Here is a 20916-nt window from a genome sequence, read left to right on the forward strand (position 1 = left end):
ATGTGGCCAGTGTGAAATGCCATGTGTTGTGGGTGTAAAATATACATTGATTTTGAATTTTTAGTATAAAAATGTAAAATATCTCACTAACAATTGTTATATTGTTTTTTTCTTTGTTTTTTAAAAGATTTTATTTATTTATTTGACAGAGAGAGACAGCCAGTGAGAGAGGGAACACAAGCCGGGGGAGTGGGAGAGGAAGAAGCAGGCTCATAGCGGAGGAGCCTGATGTGGGGCTCGATCCCACAACGCCAGGATCACGCCCTGAGCCAGAGGCAGATGCTTAATGACTGCGCCACCCAGGCGACCCATATATTGTTTACTTATTGAAATATTATTTTGGATATATTGGACTAAATAAAATATATTACTAAAATTAATTTTACTTTTTTCTTTTTACTTTTTAAATATGCTACTGGAACATTTAAGATTATATATATGAATCACATAAAAACGGAGGTGCCTATGGAAAACGGAGGTGCCATAAAACACTACATATCAAGTAGTAATTAGTATTTTCAGAATAACAGAAGACATCCTTAAAGTTTCAAATAAAACAATTAGACTCTGTTAAAGGATGTCCCAATAATTGGGGTGGGGACTTGGCATATTATGCAGCTTATAATTATTATTTTACATATTATTACTCTGTATATCTTCTTCCTTCTGCTGGGGTATCCCAACCTATAGTTAACTGGATGTCTTAGTTCTCATATCCATTAACTCCAGAAACTCCCAGTCAGAATGACTTCCCTCTTCACTCAACACAAACTCACTCATTCTCATTCTCTCACATCTGAATCCTGCCCCTTGCGCATGTCTCTCCCTTCACCTATTCACTTGCATACACTTTCACAGGTTCCCCTACATCCTGTCCCCCTTTCAGGCAGAGGTTCCTTAAATATAGCATTTTTTCCCCCTTGAAGCTCAGCCGGTAGATGTCTCCATTACTCCCTCATAGCTAAGACCTCGGCAAGTAGGTTTTAATCATTTCTTTAATCGACAATAAAGAGGAGGATTTGATAATTTGTCTAAAATGAGAAGATGCTCGGGAGGACACGTCTCTATCCTACGTCCCTCCCCTTCGATTTAAGTCAGAAATGAAAACTCCTTTCTCCCTCTTTTCCAGGCAAAAGAAAAGGCTGATTTAACTAAGCATGCAAGACGCCAACACCCTCCTCCTCAGTACGTCCAAGTTTCCTTCGCTCTGAGCCACAAACGCTCTGCTTCTCTCTTCACTCCCGCCCACCCCACCCTCACCCCCTCAGGTTTCCGAGTCATCAGGGAACGCGAGTGGGTGAAAGGACTCCGTGCTGCTGCTTCCCGAGCCACCGCCTCCTCCGCCTCCTCCGTGCCGCCCGGGGTTCAGCACTGGACAGCTCCCGCCCCAGCCCAACAAATGGCAGTCGGCTGATTGACAGAGGAGCCGACCAAACAGTGAACAAGACGGCTTGAAGCCGCCCCTCAAGGGTTTGGTTGCGGCCAAGCTGCCTCTTTAAACCGGCTTTCCTCCAGAGCAGGGGGAGAAAGGAGTGTGGTTTGTGGCTAAACCTGAGGGCGCCAATTAACCAGTTGTCTGGTCCTATAAACTCCAGAGAGACAAACGTCTTAAAAGAAATCTTCGCTCTTTGGGACTCAGTCCTGCGCTCGCGGTGCGGGTCTGTGTGCGCGCACTCCGCGCCTCCGGGCGAAGCGAACGAGGAGGAGCCAGAGCCGGGAGGCGGGAACGACCTGCCACGGGTGAGATGATGGAGCAGTGTCTTTGGCGGCCGCGGCGGCAGCAGCAGCAGCAGCTCTTGAACACACCTCAATGAGAGCGACGGTGGAAGCTGCTGAGCAGAAAGACGTAAGCAGGCTAGCTATAGCCGCCGGGAGCGAGAGGGGATGTAACCTGTTCGGCTCAAGGCTGTGAGGTGCGTAATCCCGAGTCGACCCATTATGGAGCGGGTGCAGCCAGCGTTGCCACAGGTGATTTGATTTCCTGTGACGGTAGCTTAACCAGCCGGCCGATTCCGAAACATTCTTATTTTAAAGTCCTTTTCGACTGGGTGCCATCTAGAGAAGGGGGCCGACTCCTAGTAAAAGTCTTACTGTTGATAAATTGACGACCAAATTTTAAAAAGTGTCTCCCATTACCTCCTTTCGTCTCTGCGAAGCAGATGGGAGCCATGGCTTATCCCCTACTCTTCTGCCTCCTGCTCGCTCTTCTGGGATTGGGAACTGTTAGCACCAGCCGCGACCCTCCGGGATGGCTGGATTCCCCTCGAGAGAGAACCCTGAGGCTGAAGCAGCACGCCCAGCAGCCGGCTCGAGCCTCTGCCTCGGACCCCTCGGCTCCCTGGAGCCGCTCCACCGACGGCACCATCTTGGCGCAGAAACTCGCCGAGGAGGTGCCCATGGACGTGGCCTCTTACCTCTACACCGGGGACTCCCACCAGCTGAAGCGAGCCAACTGCTCCGGCCGCTACGAGTTGGCGGGCCTGCCGGCGAAGTCGTCAGCCCTAGCCAGTTCCCATCCCTCCTTGCACGGGGCGCTGGACACGCTGACACACGCCACTAACTTCCTCAACGTGATGCTGCAGAGCAATAAGTCGCGGGAGCAGAACTTGCAGGACGACCTGGAGTGGTACCAGGCACTGGTGCGGAGTCTCCTGGAGGGCGAGCCCAGCATTTCCCGGGCAGCCATCACCTTCAGCACCGAGTCGCTGTCCGCGCCGGCCCCGCAGGTCTTCCTTCAGGCCACCCGTGAAGAGAGTCGCATCCTGCTCCAGGACCTGTCCTCCTCGGCACACCATCTGGCCAACGCCACGCTGGAGACTGAGTGGTTCCACGGCCTGCGGCGCAAGTGGAGAACCCACTTACACCGCCGCGGCTCTAATCAGGGGCCCCGGAGCCTGGGCCACAGCTGGCGGCGCAGGGACGGGCTTGGCGGGGACAAGAGCCACGTCAAGTGGTCTCCGCCTTATCTGGAGTGCGAGAACGGGAGTTATAAGCCTGGGTGGCTGGTCACTCTCTCCGCTGCTTTCTACGGGTTGCAGCCTAACCTGGTCCCGGAATTCAGGTAGGGAGTGGAAAAAAGGCAAAAGCAAAGCCTTCCTTCCGGTTTCGCGTTGGGGAAGGAACACTTGGCTGTGACACTTAACGCCTCCCACCCTCACAGCAGAGACCCAGGCTGAGGGACACCTTTCTCGGGCGCCGGCGCTTAGGGACAAGAAGCGCCCTACCTTTGTCAGCTCAGTGAAAGCTTCTCTCAGATCAGTTTCCCTGCAAGGGGCAGGGGGCTGGGGAGCATTTGGCAGAGTTGAGAGAAATCTCTGATGCCCTAAGCTTCTTTTCACCCCCCAGGAGAGCAGAGAGGGGAGTTCCCTGTCTGGGGGTGAATCGAGGGAAGCTGGAGAGCTTGGGGTGTGCCCGCCAGGCACACAGTGGCCAGCACTGGATGAAAGAAAAGGGAGCAAGAGGAAGACCGAGTTCCTCCTTTCTGCCACTTAGGAGTAGCCTCTGCCTGCTTCCTATGTGTGTAGTTCTGGACACCAGTCGGCTGTTAGTCAGTTACCAGAGGGGGTATGATTAAGACAGTGCATCTCCTCTGCAGTTCTATCCCCTGAGCAGTGAGTCAGTCTCAGCAGCAGAGCTGTTTTCAGGATCCAGACTTTGCAGTTTGGTCAATGTGTTCCTTTACCCATCTCCCTCTTCCCCCCAGTCTCTTCCTTCCCCTCTTCCTCCTTTTCTCTGTGTCAGGCATACCTGAGTGTTCTCCAGTCCTTCACCTACTCACACACTTTATAAATGAACCTGATGGAGTTATCTTAGAGAGGAAGGGATTAGTTCTGACTGAATTCAACTCAGGGAGCTTGTTGGAAATTTAATCACAGTTCTTCTGTATTTCCTATCTAAAGGTAGAGCATTTGTGGGGAGATGAAGAATTTGCAAATTAGCAAAGATAACTCCTGTCCTGGGAAATGCCTGACCTTTTGGAAGTAGATCTAAGAAATAGCACTTAAGACTGGATGTGAGGAAGGAACAGAAAGGGAAGAGTAGAAACTCCAAAGACAGCCTGGGAGAGGGCCACATATTGACTGGGATCCTCCTCAATTTCCATGATGGGAGGCGCTAGCAAAAAAGTCTCGGAGGTTGATTTTGCTTCTGTACTTTTTGGGAACTTAGGCAAAAGTGAGAAACCTGTGTGTGTGTGTGTGTGTGTGTGTGTGTGTGTGTGTGTGTGTGTACCTTAATGCTCTGTTTGCTACAAGATCAGGGTGCCGAGCTGGTGAAAGATACCAGGCTGAGTACTGGGGGGGGGGGCGGTAGAAGGGGAAATCAGAAAGCTTGTCTTGGCACTGTCATTTACAGCTGGATGACACCCAGTAAGTTGCTTAACCTCTCTGGGCCTCAGCTACTTATCTACCAAGTGAGGGAGCTGAACTAGGTGGTCTCCAGGGAGCCATCTAGTTATAAAATTCTGTAGCTTTTAATACCAGCAACACTTGAGAAGGCATATACAAAAAAATAACCCCTTTCTCTGATTCTGTATGACTATATTAAGTGTGTGTGTGTGTGTGTGTGTGTGTGTGTGTGTGTGTGTGTGTATGTGTTTCTATCTTTCAAAGACCTCGTCTTAAACTAGAATAACTCTTTCCTACTTTCCGGATAATCTCATTGCCTCCTGTGATTTCTGCAGGATCCTGTTAGTAAGAGCTGAGCCCAGCTTTGAGTCTTTGCCATATTGTTTGCTCAGAAGAGGAAAGATCAGCAGATGCCATTCACTGCCAGAAAATTGTTTGTAGCCTTCTGATAAGACTTTTTAGGGAGACCCGGTTGCCAGGAACTGTGTGTGTGTGTGTGTGTGTGTGTGTGTGTGTGTCTCTGTCTGTCTGTCTGTCTATCATCTATCTACATATCTATAACATTTACTTCCTGTCAGATTCTGTGGTAACTGCTTTGCATGCATTATCTTGCTTAATGTTCACAACCCTATGAGTTAGGTTTTATTAGTTTCCTATTTTACAGAAAAGGAACCTGAAGCAGGGAGAGGTTAAGCTTTTTTCCTGAGATCCTACAGCAGGTAAGTGGTAGAGCCAGGATTTGAGCCCACTTCCTACTTTTAACCACTATGCTGAACTCAGTTTTATGAAGGTGTTCTAAGAATGCTGCAGACAGTATAGCTGCTGCATAAAAATATATGTATTTTTAAGGGTCAGATGTGGGACCACGGAGGAGAACCATTCATTTTCAGAATAATTTCTCCTAAGTCTAAGAAAGCCTGAGTCACCTAAATAAACTCAGTGCCTTCTGCCAGCCAAGAAGAAAGGCCAAGGACACAAAGGGTCTGAGATTGTGAGGGCTTACACACCCCCTACCTATTTTTTGGACTACATTCAGAAAGTAGTTTGTTTCCTCTGGCTGAGTTTCTTTAAGTGCTTTCACAGTCGTCAATGGTGTTCTTTAGCCAAGGCACGAAGCCAGGCCATTTAGTATTTGGCTCTCTGCGAAGCTGGTTCGTCCTAGCAGTAGGTATGGAGAGAGAATAAGTGCACTCCTGTGAGTGCCTTTGTCCCATGTCCCATGCCCCTCAAATGTGGTACTGAGAATTTGCACAGATTAATTACAGGAACTAGAAGAAATCTTAGAGATTACATGGTTCCTCCTGTTGTTTCATAGGTCAAGAGACAGAACTGAAAAGGTGAAGTGACTTGTCCAAATCACAAATCAATTTCATAGTAATGACAAAAGCAGGATCCAGGCCTTCTATCTCTGGTTCACACTTTGCCTGATACGGATAGACCTAAATCATATTTCTGTGGCTCTCTTAACCTTTGCATACAGTGCACGTTGGGGAACAGAGTTTACTGTTCATCACATTTTAGGACAAAAAAATCAGCTCTTAGAACACAGCTGTTGAATTTTAAAAAACTATATTATTTCACACATTTGAGATAATATTTAAATGGATCTTTCCTGTCTCTTCATACTCATATAAGGCAAAAGTTTTGTTGTTGTTGTTGTTTTATGATCGAAGATATACATTCCAAAATTCTGTAATATAGTTGAATAATACTGTACAGGCATGGTACAGGGCAAACCTCAAATGAATTTTTGGGAAACCCAAAATTAAGAGCTCTAAAACCAAATTAAGAGCTCTACATATGATTTTAAATGTATTTTGAACCTCCACAATGTTATTTGCAAAAAGCCTTATCTGTAATGAAAAAATCCATTGATAATAATTTTCTTATGGAAGAGAAAAGGAGGAAAAACTGTAGTTAAAATTTTCATTTAAGATCAGTTAGTATTTTCTCAGGTCTTGCTTATAAGATTCAAGCATTTAAATTATATTTTATTTTTAGAGAAAGTAAATCCCAAACATGAAATCCCAAAGTAACGTGAGAACACAGTTAACCACCTTCTTATATTAATGTTATCATTGTAAAACACCTCTCAGAGTAAATTTTATTCCCCTTGGTTTCCAAATGACACAAATATCTTAAATTTCAAAGCCTTGTTTAAGACTCACATTGTGGGGTGGTTGGGTGGCTCAGTCCATTGAGCCTCCCCACTCTTGCTTTCACTCAGGTCATGATCTCAGGGTCATGGGTTTGAGCCTTGTGTTGGGTTCTGAGCTCAGAGGGCGTCTGCTTGACTCTCCCTCTGCTCCTTTCCCCCCAAATAATAAACAAGTCTTTTAAAAAAAGACTGGGAAGAGAAATTTATTACTCATCCCCCCCCCCAAAAGGGCATTAGTTGCTCTAACCAAAGGTCTCTTAGGTCTTTTGTTATATAGTATAAACATTTTAGCTCTCATCTTCTAACTCAGCAAAAGAGAGAGTAATAATTTAAGGTGTACCCTCAGTTTATATTTATTGCATTGGGTTTGCAATGTCCCTGTAGAGTTTTCCTTTAAGTTAAGTCCTTGGGTTTTGCATAGTTATTTTTCTTTGTGGAACTTAATGTGATATGGAGTTGGATCCCATTCTGCTGAAATCATACATATCTTCCTGGCTGGTACTGTTCAGTGCTTAGGATGGATATAAGGTACTTAAGTGCTGAATTTAAATTAAGGTAAAGGAACCTTTGGGAACTAATTATTTTTTGATGAGTTAAAAGGGATGTAGGAATTCATTTGGTTTCTTTCATCTTCTCAATTTGCAATGGAGGAAATAAGACCCAAAAGGCTAAAGGAACTTGCTAGAGTGGCACAGCTCTTTTGTGGTAGGTTAGAATTATGGAAACCCACATATATTGAGCACCTACTGTATGTCAGATGCTTTATATACACCACTGCATCTAATTCTTTGTACTCTCAGGTAGTGACACCTTCAGAAAAGTTAAGCAACCTGACCAACACAGCTAGTAACACAGCTAGTAAATCAGGGAGCCCAAATCAAATTTAGATCTATCCTGCTGTGAAGCTTCTATTGTCTTTCTACTACCCTATGCTGCTATCTCTTGATTGCCAACTTTGTTTTCACCTTGTTATTAAAAACATATAGTAATGACTTGAAATAATATATTTGGCCCAAATAAGTCATATACGCTTATTATTTTTAGGCCAATCATACAACCAAGTATGTTGTGTAGTAGGAAGAATATTAGACTTCACAGAACTTTGCCACAAGTCCCAGCTTTGTATCTGACTGGCTGTATTTCCTGTCTGGAAATCAGCTTCTGCATAACTAAAATGTGGGACTGGACTTGATGCTATCCAAATACTTTATAATCATTTGTTCTACACATTCTTAATTGGTCTATCCAAATTGTCAACAAGAAGGTTTTGGAAACAGGGCTGATACACATAAGTGCAGTACCTTGTGGAAATATTGCTGGGGAAGTCACATGCAGAGGAAGAGGAAACCATATGAATGTCAGTTAAAAAAAAAAAGCAATAGGGCAATGAAGGGAAGATCACAATAGTGTGGAAACCCCCTTTTAGAAACTAATGCAACAAACATCGATGTCACTGATTTGCTGACTCCTGAGGGGTCACTTCACTCTCTCTCCTTCACCTCCACCTCCACAGTGATTCTGGAGCAGATCTCTGCTTTGAACAGAAGAGGGCACTTCACAGTATAAGGGAAATAACCATCCTGCTCCAAGCTAAACATATCATATGTCTCTCTTATGGGTAATCATAGTGGTGAAGAGGTTACCTCTAGAAACAGCACAGAGAAGCTTACCCGGGTTATGGATCAAAGAGGTTTTAGATGAACTTCTGCTACTGAGATTTTTGAGTCTCAATTATTTCATCGGTAAGCTGTGAATAGTAAAGTACATCTCCTTTGAGATTCTGTAATGACTAAATGAAGAATTGTGATCACACGGAAAGTTTAGTAAGTATTTTGTACTGTAGTTTCTGGCTTCCCAAATACTTACCTGAGATATAAACTTCTTAGTTTAGCTGAATTAAAGTCATGTGATTAATAGTAGTTTATAATTTTTATGATGGTTTTGTTTCATCCCTAATTATGGTGAAGATTTGTAATGACAGTGGGTCAGGGTGGAAACATGGGTCTTGGAGACAGAAGATATTGGTACCAGCTGGACCGTATCTTTGACTCATGGTGTTACCATGGGCAGTGGTTGCCTTTCTAATCCTCGGTTTCTTTATCTGTAAATTGAGGGGGTTGGTCTAGGTGACCTGTAGGGCTCCTTATAATCCTAAAAGTCTATGATTGTGTACCTAATTAAACATCTTACTTTAACTTTTGAACTTTTATTTGATTATAATGCTGAAAACAGTTAATATATTTTTATTTAAATGCAGATCACTTTCATATATATTCAATGCATATTTTTATCATAGTCATTTATTCATAGAATATTTAGAGAAAACCCTCTTGATGTATACTCAGTTAAGTATATATGCTAGTGGAAATGAAACCGTTTCTTTTTTTCTCTCTTTTTGGTGGGGGGGGGGATGCCATTTCAAAATAAGAATAAGCATGATCTGATGTTCCAGATCTTGAAAGATTCCCTGATTGTACTTACAGGCAATGTGAAGCTATTTTGCAGATTTCTAAATCAGGGGCATCAGTAGACCTGTGTAACTTTCCTCAAGATAACCAATGTTTAAGCATTTTGAAGCTCCTTACCTACTCTTAGCAATAACCCATTTTCAATTTACTTCTGTAGTTGGCTAATTCTAAAATTTCAAAAAGGGCTATTTATTGTGGTGTAGCAGTGGCACAGCATTACTTGCCATCTTGTAGAATATGCATTTGGAAGCAGAAATGGGATTTCTGAGACTGCTAAATAAATAACAAGAGTATATGCCTGCCCTCTGGAGAGGGAACTGATGCCCTCACTAGACTGATTTTATAGCCTGAACTGCTAGATAAGTCAAATTTTACTTTCAATTTCAGAAAGGCAGCAGTTTGTTGTCCACTGTTCAGGGTTTTATGGCTACCCTTTTCCAACACGCACTGTGTTTTATGATTATATTGTAACATATTGTGATGCCAAGAAGTATGTTGTTGACGTTAGTTTGCACTTTGTTGGTACTGAAGCATTAGGGCCTTGTTTGTTTTCTCTCTTCAGTTCTGGATTGGTATTTGCAGGGTTATTTTAGCAGAATTACTAAAATAGTACACTGGGATTTTGATAACTCCAGCAGCTTGATGGCCACTATGCACAACCAGGCAGCACACTGGTACCGAGGCTATGCTTGGAGAGTTTGCAGCCAACAGTGTTATTAAGCTCTTGTCCACAGCTTTGGCATATGCACTGGGGTGGGTGGGGGGGTTGGGGAGCTTGTTCTGCTAGTCTTTTAGCCTTATTTGCTTTTCAGCTTTTAGAAAAAAAAAACACCCAAAACATTCCTATGTGTAATTTCTAGTTTCTCTGGGCATTTACTCATCCAACAAGTCTTTTTTCTTCAGGGAAAAAAACAAAAACAAAAACAAAAAACAACTCTATAAAAATATTTAGGTGGATAGGTTGTTCTATGAAATATTTCTCAGTTAAAGGTCTTTCTCAGGTTCCACGCCACCCTTTTCTACAATGCCAAGCTTAGTATAGGAGCCATGACAGCCCTTCTTTTTTATATCAAAGGATAGTATAGTGTCTCAAAGCAATTCCAGGATATATCTAGTTTCATCACCTTCATTGTAGGTAGAATTTATAGAAAACACAGAATTAGCTTAAGTGGTCTGACCCCAAGATCATTTTTTCCCAAACAAAAATCCTGTTACCTACCTTTCTGTCAAAGAAGGCAGTCTCCTTCTCTCTTTACATGGTTAATTATTACTTCTAATTAACTGAAATCCACTTAATTTTTATTCATTGTAATACCTGTTGCAACTTTTCCCCAGTTAAAAACTATAACTACAACAAGACAACATATAATTTTTAAAAAATTCTGTCTGGTTAGCAAAGTACCCAGTGCACCTATAATTTAAAAGGAAACTTAGAATTACATAAGATATTGGTTTATTTCTTTAACCTATTTTTCTCACCATTTATGTGTTTTGTCCCATGGGTGTGGCTTTTTACATTATTATGGAAGAACTTGCATAGTAAAAGGCTAAAGATTTATGTGATCTGAAAAGAAACCAGAGTATGGAAGAACTTTCATAGAATAATATGACACATGGCTTTTATCTGAGAAAGAGAAAAATGTAATATAGTATAGAATAATGTATATTATCGATTCTAAGATGCAGTTTTCCCCCATTTTGATGTCTCTTAACTTGAGATCTGTCTTATGATTGGAGAGCATGTCATTTTCAATTGGCATGCATTTCCTTTTAATGGTATACAGTATAATATTGTATCTTTTAATGACATCTTATATTTGATGAATTATGATATTAGGAAATGAGAAAATAAATTCTAACATCTCTCCAACTATAAAGTTCCATTATTATCTGTAAATTATCAAGATGCAGCAAAATATGCATATATGGAAACCCCCCTAGACATCACTGCTACATATGAATTAGATTGCTATTTGTGGTCATAATAATTTTGTTTAAAAAGACAAGCTATCCTAAAACATGGAATGACATTTCTTTTTTTTTTCCTTAAGATTTTATTTCTCAGTAATCTCTACACCTAATGTGGGGCTCGAACTCACAAACGTGAGATCAAGAGTCGCATGTTCTACCAGCTGAGCCAGCCAGGAGCCCCCACATTTCTTTTCAATGTATGTGAAATATACAAAATATTGGGCCAGAAGTTGCAGAAACTTTTATTTTCAGATTGGGTGGGGTAAGGATTATCAAAATCTTTCCCACACCATCAGGAAAAGCATTTCATTCACTCTGCAGGAAAATGCCTAGGACAGTGAGAATAAAAGACCACTTATAGACCAAAAATAGGAAGAAATAGATCTTTCTTTTCTAAAGGGCTTAGAGGTTTCAGGGTGGAAATAAAGACTTCGTGGTGTAGTCATGTAACCAGTTTTGGTTAAAGAGATTTAAATGGAATTGTGGAGGCGAGTGTTTTGCTTTTTTTCTAGTCAGCTGCCTGAGTGAAGAGTTTGTTTTTCCCTTATTTGATGCCTCAGACCACTGCGTAGAGCAGGGTTTCTCAACCTAGGCTTCATTGACATTTCAGGCCAGATGATCCTTTGTTGTGGGGGCCATCTTGTTTGTTGTAAGACGTCTAGCAGCACCTCTGGAGTCCTACTAGATGCCAGTAGCAACCTCCTTGCCCACTGTAATAATAAAAAATGTCTACAAACATTACCAAATATCACCTTGAGGGCAAAAATGCCTATGGTTGAAAGCTACTGGTGTAGAGAGAAGACATATAAATATGTTATTCTGGGGCTATTTATTTCAAGGGTTCTGTATGTATGTGTATATGTATGTGTATGTTTGTATGAGTCTGTCAGATCATGTTTCTATTAATTTATTCATTTGCTTGTTTGGAATATTAGATCATTTCATATATAGAACCTAATATGAATGAGAACTGGAAAATTTTGATGGCTCAATAGAATATTAATTTATATTTATATGTCATCAGGGCTCAAAAAAGAAAAACTTGGAAACCTATTTGTAGAATTTGTTACTAGCATGTTTTTACTATTTCTATGGTTAAATGTTTTATACTTAAGGTTTCTCAATAAAGGATGCATTTTGAAAAGAAAATATGTGTGTGTGGGGTGGTGGGGGCATTCTTTAAAGAAGCAAGTTTTAGTCAATGTCCTGGGAAAGCTCCTTTTTGAAGAATTAGAAATTTAGAAGTCAAAAAGATTTTAGAGATCATATAATCCAATTTATTGTTACTTTTACAGGTGAGGAAATTGAGACCCAGGGAAGTGACCATCACTTGCACATATAGCTATGGCTGCAGTGAACTTACAGTTTAATCATAGGCACAAATAAAAACACCCTGAATCATCAAATAAAGGTTAATTTATATTCATTATTCACTGATCTCGAACCTGGCTGAGCATCAGAATCACCTGAAAAGCCTGGTAATATGTTCCTAGGCCCTCCCCAGACCATGTGAATGAGATAATCTGAGGATAGGTTCAGAAGTCTATATTAAATACAAAGTCTTTATAATTCAGAAGCAATTGGTCTTTAAGCACAAACTTGGGAAAAAGCAAACAGTGTTTAATAAGGTTATAACACATATAATCCATTTCCTAAGATTGTAAGAATAAAAATTAAAAATTGTAAATGCTTAGCACCTTCAGTTTTAGACACCAAAAAAATATGGCAATCCAATATTGTGAATGATCCTATTGGTAGGGATAGAATGAATAACAAGTTTTTATAAAGGCAGAGAGATCACAGGTACTGAGCTTTGGAATGGTGGGTCACTGCGCATAATGCTGTAACTCCGTCTTTATTTCAGGTACTTTGTTTTTGCACCTTTAAGATAGGGGCTATCACGAGAGCAGCTGCTGCTTCTTATTATTATCTGTTTGTCTTTTTATGTAAAAGTCCTATTTCCCCAACTAGTTCTACATGACCTTCAAATGCAAGGACCACATTTTATGACTTCCCATATTTGATGCCTCTTGAAATTGTCTTGCATATTTCAGGGAGGCAGTACAGAATAGTGTCTAGGAGGAAGGGTTTTGGGATTAAAAACCTACGCTTGAATTCATGAACTTCCACTTTTGCTTCCTGTGTGACACTGGGAAAGTTACTTGACTCTTTCTATGTCTTTATCTTGAAAGGGTGTAGAGTACCTCTCATTGTTGTAAAGAGTAAACAATCATATAGATAAAGAGTTTAGGATAATGTATGGAATGTACTATTCTTTTAAGAAACATTATAGAGTATATAACATGTGTCTGGCTAGGGCTATAGATGCTGGGGATATAATAGTGAAAACGACAGATAAAAATCCCTATCCTCATGGACATGTTTTTGTGGGGGTGGGGAGAGACAGATGATCAGCAAGCAAAATAAATACAATAAATAATTCTTGATAGAAACAAGTGCTATAAGGATATGAATAGATAAACAAGATAAAGAACAGCTGAGAGGTAGGGTAGGTTGCATTAATTAGGGTGGCCAGGAAAGACCTTTGAGAGTTAAGAAATGAAGGATAAGAAAGAGACAGCCACGGAGCAAGTTGAGGTAATCATGTTCTAAATGGGAAAGAGTAAAAACAAAGGCCTTGAGGCGGGAATGAGCTTCAAGAATAGAGATAGAATAGCTTCAAGAATAGAAAGAAAGTGTTACTGGAATGTACTGAGAGGTGGTAATGACATAGAAGATGAATGTAAGATACACAGAAGGTGTTCAATAAGTGGTTAAAATATTGTAATATAGAAACATATTAAGTACTTTAAAAATTTCTACCCCATAGCAATCTGTAAATTGTGGATACATTTGCACTGTTTTCCCGTGGATGGTTTTACTGTAGTGTTCTTATTTTATTTTGGTGCCTGTTTCTCTTCCCCCTTTTAGTCTTGGCCTTCTTGTCACTATCTCCCTTAGCTCTAGGAGCTTGAGTTTTCCAGTCTCTCTGATAAGATTTCAGTCAAAGAATAAGCTATTTCTAGTTGCTCCATTCTCAAATGTGAATGAATAAATTGGAATTTGAGAGGCAAGGGAGGTAGAAATCAAAAATCCAAAATTTCTTGCAAAAATAAGTTGGGTGCTTTTCTTGCTCTCTGGCTCAAACCTACAGACAGCAGGAGAGTAAAGGGCAGAGGCACAGCAGGTTAACTCATGGGCAAAGCATTTTTTTCCCTCACCAGCATGCCTGGAATGACACCCTGTAGGTCCCTGACTTCTTTCAAGCTGGTAGCTGGCAGGTCTTGTCATCTGCCATTTCTTGACACTCTTTGTTGTCCTTTATGGTGAGGTCTTAGATGCAGAGGTCAGGGGATGCCTGAAAAACTGCCAGTGAGAGGCATAAGGCATAGACATGAGATTGGAAGAGCCAGAAGAGAGACCACAAACATTTGGACATGAATTTGAAAGTAGACTTTGCATGACAGGAAGTATAGGTAGGAATATACTTCTAATGAGGAACATAAAAATGGAAAATAGGGATTATGGGTTTTAGGAAATAAAATAATCATCATTAGCTTCTCTAATGTGACAAATGTGGGATTTAGCTTTTTTATATTTCATTTTTTTCTTTCCCTACTCTCTTCCTTGTTTCATTAATTATATTTTTAATTATTCTACTGGTTACCTTGATATTTGCATCCATAAATTTTAAATAGTGTCTTCTATTTTTTACTTTTCTTTCTTTGTCCTCCTACTTCTCTTGCTATTCCTGTATTTTTAGAAATTGAAGATGGTGGCATTTATAAACTGTCACTGCAGTAAAAAACCAAAAACCAAAAAAAAAAGTCTGTGCTTTGTCTACTCATTGCCTCTAAGAAATGAACTTTGAATAACTGAATCTGTGCATTTTCAGAATGTTCCAAATTTCAAGGACCAATGGATTATCTCTCTCTAGGTCAGTTGCTCAAAACCATGCTACCTTTAGTTTGCATATGTCTGCATGTAGACTTTTCACATATTGCTTCCCTGCCTTTGAAATTGACATCTGCTTTCCTTTTTCATGATAAAGAAATAAAAAGGAACCATATATATATATTTTTAAAGATTTTATTTATTCATTTGACAGAGAGAGAGACAGCCAATGAGAGAGGGAACACAAGCAGGGGGAGTGGGAGAGGAAGAAGCAGGCTCCCAGCAGAGGAGCCCGATGTGGGGCTTGATCCCAGAACGCCAGGATCACGCCCTGAGCCGAAGGCAGATGCTTAACGACTGCGCCACCCAGGTGCCCCAAGGAACTATATATTTTACTTATTTCTAAGATCATCTAACTTTTTAATCCATCATACTATTTGTTAAAGAAAATTTCACATTTTTGTTGAAGGCATTCTTGTTAGAGTCCCATAATTTGTACAAGTTGCTTTGGGTCTTCTGGAGACTAACCATCATGGAAATCTTTTCAAATTATTGGAATTTTGAATCTAATAGTGTGTTGGATATAGGTCCTCTTATTTCTAGAATTCTTATTTTTTCATCCCTGGAGTATAATTTCAAATACTTTCTAAGCATTTCAGGTACTTTCTAAGTAAAATTTCTAAGTCTTCCCATGTCTGAAAACATGTCTTTGTGCATGATTGATTGTCAGAATACAGAGTTATAGGTTCAAAGTAATTTCGCCCTCAGAATTTTAAAGACATTGTTTTCAGCATTCATTGATGCTGGCAAAAAAATTTTGACATTAGCCTGATTTATTACACTTTTGTTGGTACTTGTTTCTTTTCTCTTCATAGAAACTTCTAAGATCTTTTCTTTTTCCTTGGGGTTCTGAATATTCATGATGATGTGCTTAGATGTGATTCTTTTTATTCATCAACCTTACCACTTAGTTGGCCCTTTTAGATTTTCCCACTCAGAAATTTCTTTTATGATTGCTTAAAATTACTTTCTCCTATCCTTTTCTCTTTCTGGAGCTCCTAATAGTGAGATACTTGACTTTCCAGATTGATCTCCATATTACTTAACTTTTCTCTCATTTCTTCATCTTTTTCTCTTTACTTTCCCTTATAGGAAATTTTCTTATTTTTTCCTTTTTAGTAAATTAGTTTTCATCTGGCAATCTCTTTTAATTTCTATGAACTCTTTCTTGCTCCAATTGTTTTTCATAATTGTATGTTTATTTTCTTAAATCTCTTTAAGAAAATTAAAATACTTATTAAATTGTCTTCTGTTGCCTGAATTATTGCTGTTTGTTCCTGGTTTGGTTGTTTTGCTTTTTCCTACCAGTTCTTCTTCTTTATCCTACCAGTTTATCTCAAATGTGATCCTTAGTCATCAATTTTCTGACTGAAGGGCTAGGTTAATTTACATAGCTAGAGGACAGGGAACCTTGTGTCAGATGTGTAGGCCTAGTTCCTCAGTAGACCTCTTCCTTGATTGTTAGGCTTCAATCACTTTAGGATGCCTGAGAAGGAAGTTGGTAGTCTCTGGCCCACCTTAGACCTCTACTCTGGGAGAACTAATAGCCAATTTTAGAAGTTTTAGCTCTTCCCAGGTATTTCTTTTTATCTATTTACAGAATCGTTCTTGGTTTTCAGTTTGGGAAAAAATATCCTTACTGCCCACAAGGAGAGATGCGCCAACTTGTGTAACTGAAGGAAGTCCTTCAATTTATCACCTTGATTTCTGCCTTATTTTCTACTTCTACTCTTGATACCAATTGACTTTGAGCTTAAAATCTTTCTGAAAAGTCTGCTGGAAAAGCAGTTTTCACCACTCTTCTAGCCATTTCTTGCTCATGTCCTGGACTCAGCTATCACAACTCTGGCTTATCAACAGTATAGTCCCAGAGAATCATGTCAAATCTCCGGTCAGTCATTTTGCCTCATTCCCTTTTATACTTATTTACACCATTACAGGTGAATGTGGAGGGATGAGGTAGAGAAATATATGCTCAACTCACCAACTTGAACAAGAACTCAAACTTAGGTCTTTTGACAATCTTCTTACCAAGGATATGCACATCATATTCAGCTCTTTTCCTTATTAGGTGTGTGCCCTTAGGCAACCCATTTCACCTCTATTTTTCCCAAATTTCTTAACTATTATTTAGGGGAAATGATATTGAAAATACATAGTTATAATATAAACTGGGGAAATAATATCAATCATATACAGTTTCAGTGAGGATGTTTTAAGGGTATCTAGCATAATGTCTGACACATATGAGCACCCAATAAATAACTTAAAACACAGGGTTCAAAGCACACATGTAAAACCTATATTTAGTTCACATCTTGGGTACCTAATCAAGGCTACTTATTTTAATTTCAATGGGAACATTTTTTTATTCACTTTATGGCCTTGTTTACTGTTACTACTTCTGGATCAGTCGTGGCCATTGTCACAAGCTGTATCTTTTTCTGTGAAAAATTACTATTGACAAATGACTTGTTTTTATTGTATTAAGTATTAGGGTCTAGAAAAAAGTCATTTAGAGTGAAAAAAACCTGGGCAGATTATCAGGTGGGTAATTTGACTTGAAAATCTATATGAATAGGGGCGCCTGGGTGGCACAGCGGTTAAGCGTCTGCCTTCGGCTCAGGGCGTGATCCTGGCGTTATGGGATCGAGCCCCGCATCAGGCTCCTCCACTATGAGCCTGCTTCTTCCTCTCCCACTCCCCCTGCTTGTGTTCCCTCTCTCGCTGGCTGTCTCTATCTGTGTTAAATAAATAAATAAAATCTTTAAAAAAAAAAAAAAGAAAATCTATATGAATAAGAGCCAACAAGAAAAAAAGTGAGAAATTGAGTAATCTGAGAAATGATTAACAAAAAGATATTTTCATTTAGATATTATAGTCAAACACTAACATAAATGGCTTTTTAATTAAATCAACAGGAAACTGAAGGTATGAGATCATTATTTTATATTTTAAGACAGATTACAGTGTTCACATTAAACATTTATTTTCCTTGACAGATATACTTTGTCATTTTTTCCCTCCCTAGACATTAAAAAAGTATGACTTTGGACATATTATATAACTTATCTGAACCTTCTTTTCCTCAGCTATAAAATGAGAAAGTACTTCTTCTTTTATAGGATTATTATTTGAAAGAAATGAATCAATATAGGTGATCTCTTTGTCTTAGGTTCCCTGACAAGGAATTGTCCTACCCCATTCACAAAAGATACGGGTGGTACAAGGAACACTGTGGATGTGTTTGATAAAATAAATCGTCCTCTTGTTATTTAAAATTGAAATAAAATGAAGCTCAAAACTATCCCAGTGAAGGAAAACCACAAAATGAGACATTAGTCACCTACCTCTATAAAAGTAGCAGACTGAAAATACATTTTTCAGAGGAACAGTCATCTATTATCAAATTTTAAACCCTAGCAATTTTAAGAGATGTGCTGCACTTAATTTTGAAAGAAGTATCACCTTGAGAAGACCCACAATACAAAGATCGTATATGTGGATGGAGAATAGATGTTCCTCCTGATTGACCTTTCTTCCCTCCTGATTGACCTTACTTCATTTTATATTTATTGGTTCTTTCTCTTTTTTAAAAAATCAGACTTGAGTTATTTATTTTTTCCCACACAAAATGTACAGATCTTCCCAAGAAGGTGTGACCTGATTGCCAAAAAACCTTCCAAGAACAAGAAGCCAGACAGATGGAAGACGTTTGTCACTATGTGAAGTTTGGCAAGCTTTCTCTGGACATGTCTGCTGCAAAGTAGTGTGGGGGAGGAGAACATTTACTTGCTTTAAGACAGACTGTTGTCAAATTCTTCTAGATGTTCTAGAGGGCATCAGACTAGGTTTTTGGTTCTTTTTCATTTCTTGTAGTTATATGCTTGAGCTAAATGATACCAGGCTGGGTGCTTTTGCAGGGATGTCTTCTGAGGATGAGATGCCCCAAGTGAAGAAATTATACAAAGATTACTTAAGTCACTGAAACATGAATCTAGACTCTTTTATAGTTAGATGGGAACAGAAAGGAAACAGCTCTTCTTCCCCTTAAAAAAAAATCTTTCCACTTTTCCTCGATCCCATCCCGTTTGCAACTAACCTGTGAAGTGTGTGCTTCTGTTTGTATGCTATTTGTGTGCAAATATTTTAATTAAATACTTGCTATATAGCTGATTATTCTGCTTACTTTTTATTCACACCACTGTTTTAAAGATCACTTCATGTTGCTACATGCACAACCAGTCCATTTCTCTATTGCAATATAGTACTCTGCCACTGCATAGTGTGCAGAAACTGTCCAGTCCCAGGGATGGGCACCCAGAATGTCTTCAGTTCTTTGCCATTACAATAACACTGTGGTACATTTATATGCCCCTTTATAAACCTGAATGAGAATTTCTTTGAAAGAGCAGGATTTCTGGGTCATAGAGAGGGGCAAATGTATTTTATAAAATATTGCAAGATTCTCTCTTGATAGGTTGCGCCAGTCTACATACTTACCAGCAGAGCATAAAGGATCCTGGAGCTTTATATTACTGCCAACACTTGGCATTATATGGCTTTCTAATTTTTTGTCAGTTTAATGAATGGAAAGCAGTATCTCACTATTGTTTCAATTTGCTTAAGCATCTCTTCATGTGCTTGTAAACCTGTTGGGTTTACTTTTCTGTAAACTGCTTGTTTATATCCTTTGTCTTTTTCCTATTATGGTTCCTCTATTTTTATTGAATTGCAAGGAATCCTGGTATATTATAGATACTACTTCTGTATCAATTTTAGACATTGTACTATCACCCAATCTGTTACCTTTCAGTTAACTTTGTTCATAATCTTTTCCCTTGAACAGAATTTTCAAAAATTTCTGATGTTATTAAAAATTTGCCTTACAGTTTATGCTCTATGGTTTAAGAAATCTTTCAGTACCTTGTCAAAAAATATTCTCTTATGTTATCAACTTCCAACTTTAAAGTTTTTCCTTTCACAGTTCAGTTTTTAACATCTGGAGTTACCCTTGTACATGGTATTAGGTAGGGACTGAGGTATTATTTTTGTTCACTTAGTGAGCCAGATTCCCAACACTATCATCTTTAGCATAAGTGTAAGTGCCTTACATACTATATGCATATGTGTTTCAGAATTCTCTGTTTTGTTCCACTGCTTCCCATGTCTGTTTTTCTGTCAATACTATGTTTTATTGCCATAGTTGGGCAGTACGTCTTACTAATTGCTTGGGCAAGGCCTACGTCTTTTCTTTTCACAGCTTACTTTTATTATGCTGCTTAGAGCAAGCTATTGAGTTTCTCAAAAATCTATATGGAATTGTAGTTGGTTCTGCATTAAATTTATAGCTGCATTTAAAGATAATTCACATTTTTAATACAGTAAATTATTCCTTCTTAGAGCATGGAATATCTCTCCATATTATTCAGGTCATCTATTTTGTCCTTCATTAGAGTTTCAAAATTTCTCCGTAGAGGTTTTGTGTATTCTAGATTAACTTAATTACTACAGAATTTATGGGTTTTGATGGTATTTTAAATGGCATCTTTTTAGTTACAGTTTTTTGTTGGAGATTGTCGGCATAGATAAATGCTATTGACTTTTGTACATTGATTTGCTGTCCATCAACCTTGCCGAACTTTCCTATTATTCTCATATTTGTATGTTGATTTTATTGCCAGATAAATGATCATCTACAAATAATGATGGTTTAATCTCTTCTGAACTTTACATATCATTTTTTTCTTCATAGAATTAGTTGTGACTTTCAGTCCACATTAAACAGCATTAGAGATAGTAAGCACTCTTGACTTAAAGGGAACATCTTAAGAAGTTTCTCCTTTACATATATTGTTGATAGAAGGAAGCTTTATCAAGTTAAGAAAGTTTTCTTTATTTCTAGTTTATCGTTATAGCAGAACTTTGTAAAATGCTCTTTTATCTTGATTAATCAGATAATTTTTCTCATTCTATTACTGCTGTGAATTTCATTGATATATTTTCTTTTATTTTTTTA

At 39.2% G+C, this 20916-nt stretch overlaps 1 protein-coding gene across 1 annotated transcript in view; it reads left to right on the top strand.

Moving 5' to 3' along the window:
- Nucleotides 1-2119: 2119 nt before the first annotated feature.
- Nucleotides 2120-20916, top strand: part of GPR158 (G protein-coupled receptor 158) — a 431433-nt gene continuing 412636 nt past the window's right edge. Inside the window, exon 1 of the mRNA XM_087857604.1 lies at nucleotides 2120-3061. Coding sequence (XP_087713730.1) covers nucleotides 2160-3061 — 902 coding nt within the window. The 5' untranslated portion in view covers nucleotides 2120-2159. The remainder of the gene's footprint in view (nucleotides 3062-20916) is intronic.

This window comes from Ursus americanus, chromosome 31, assembly GCF_024610735.1.
Source record: "Ursus americanus isolate L20-20 chromosome 31, mUrsAme1.1.p, whole genome shotgun sequence".
NCBI classification, from domain to species: domain Eukaryota; kingdom Metazoa; phylum Chordata; class Mammalia; order Carnivora; family Ursidae; genus Ursus; species Ursus americanus.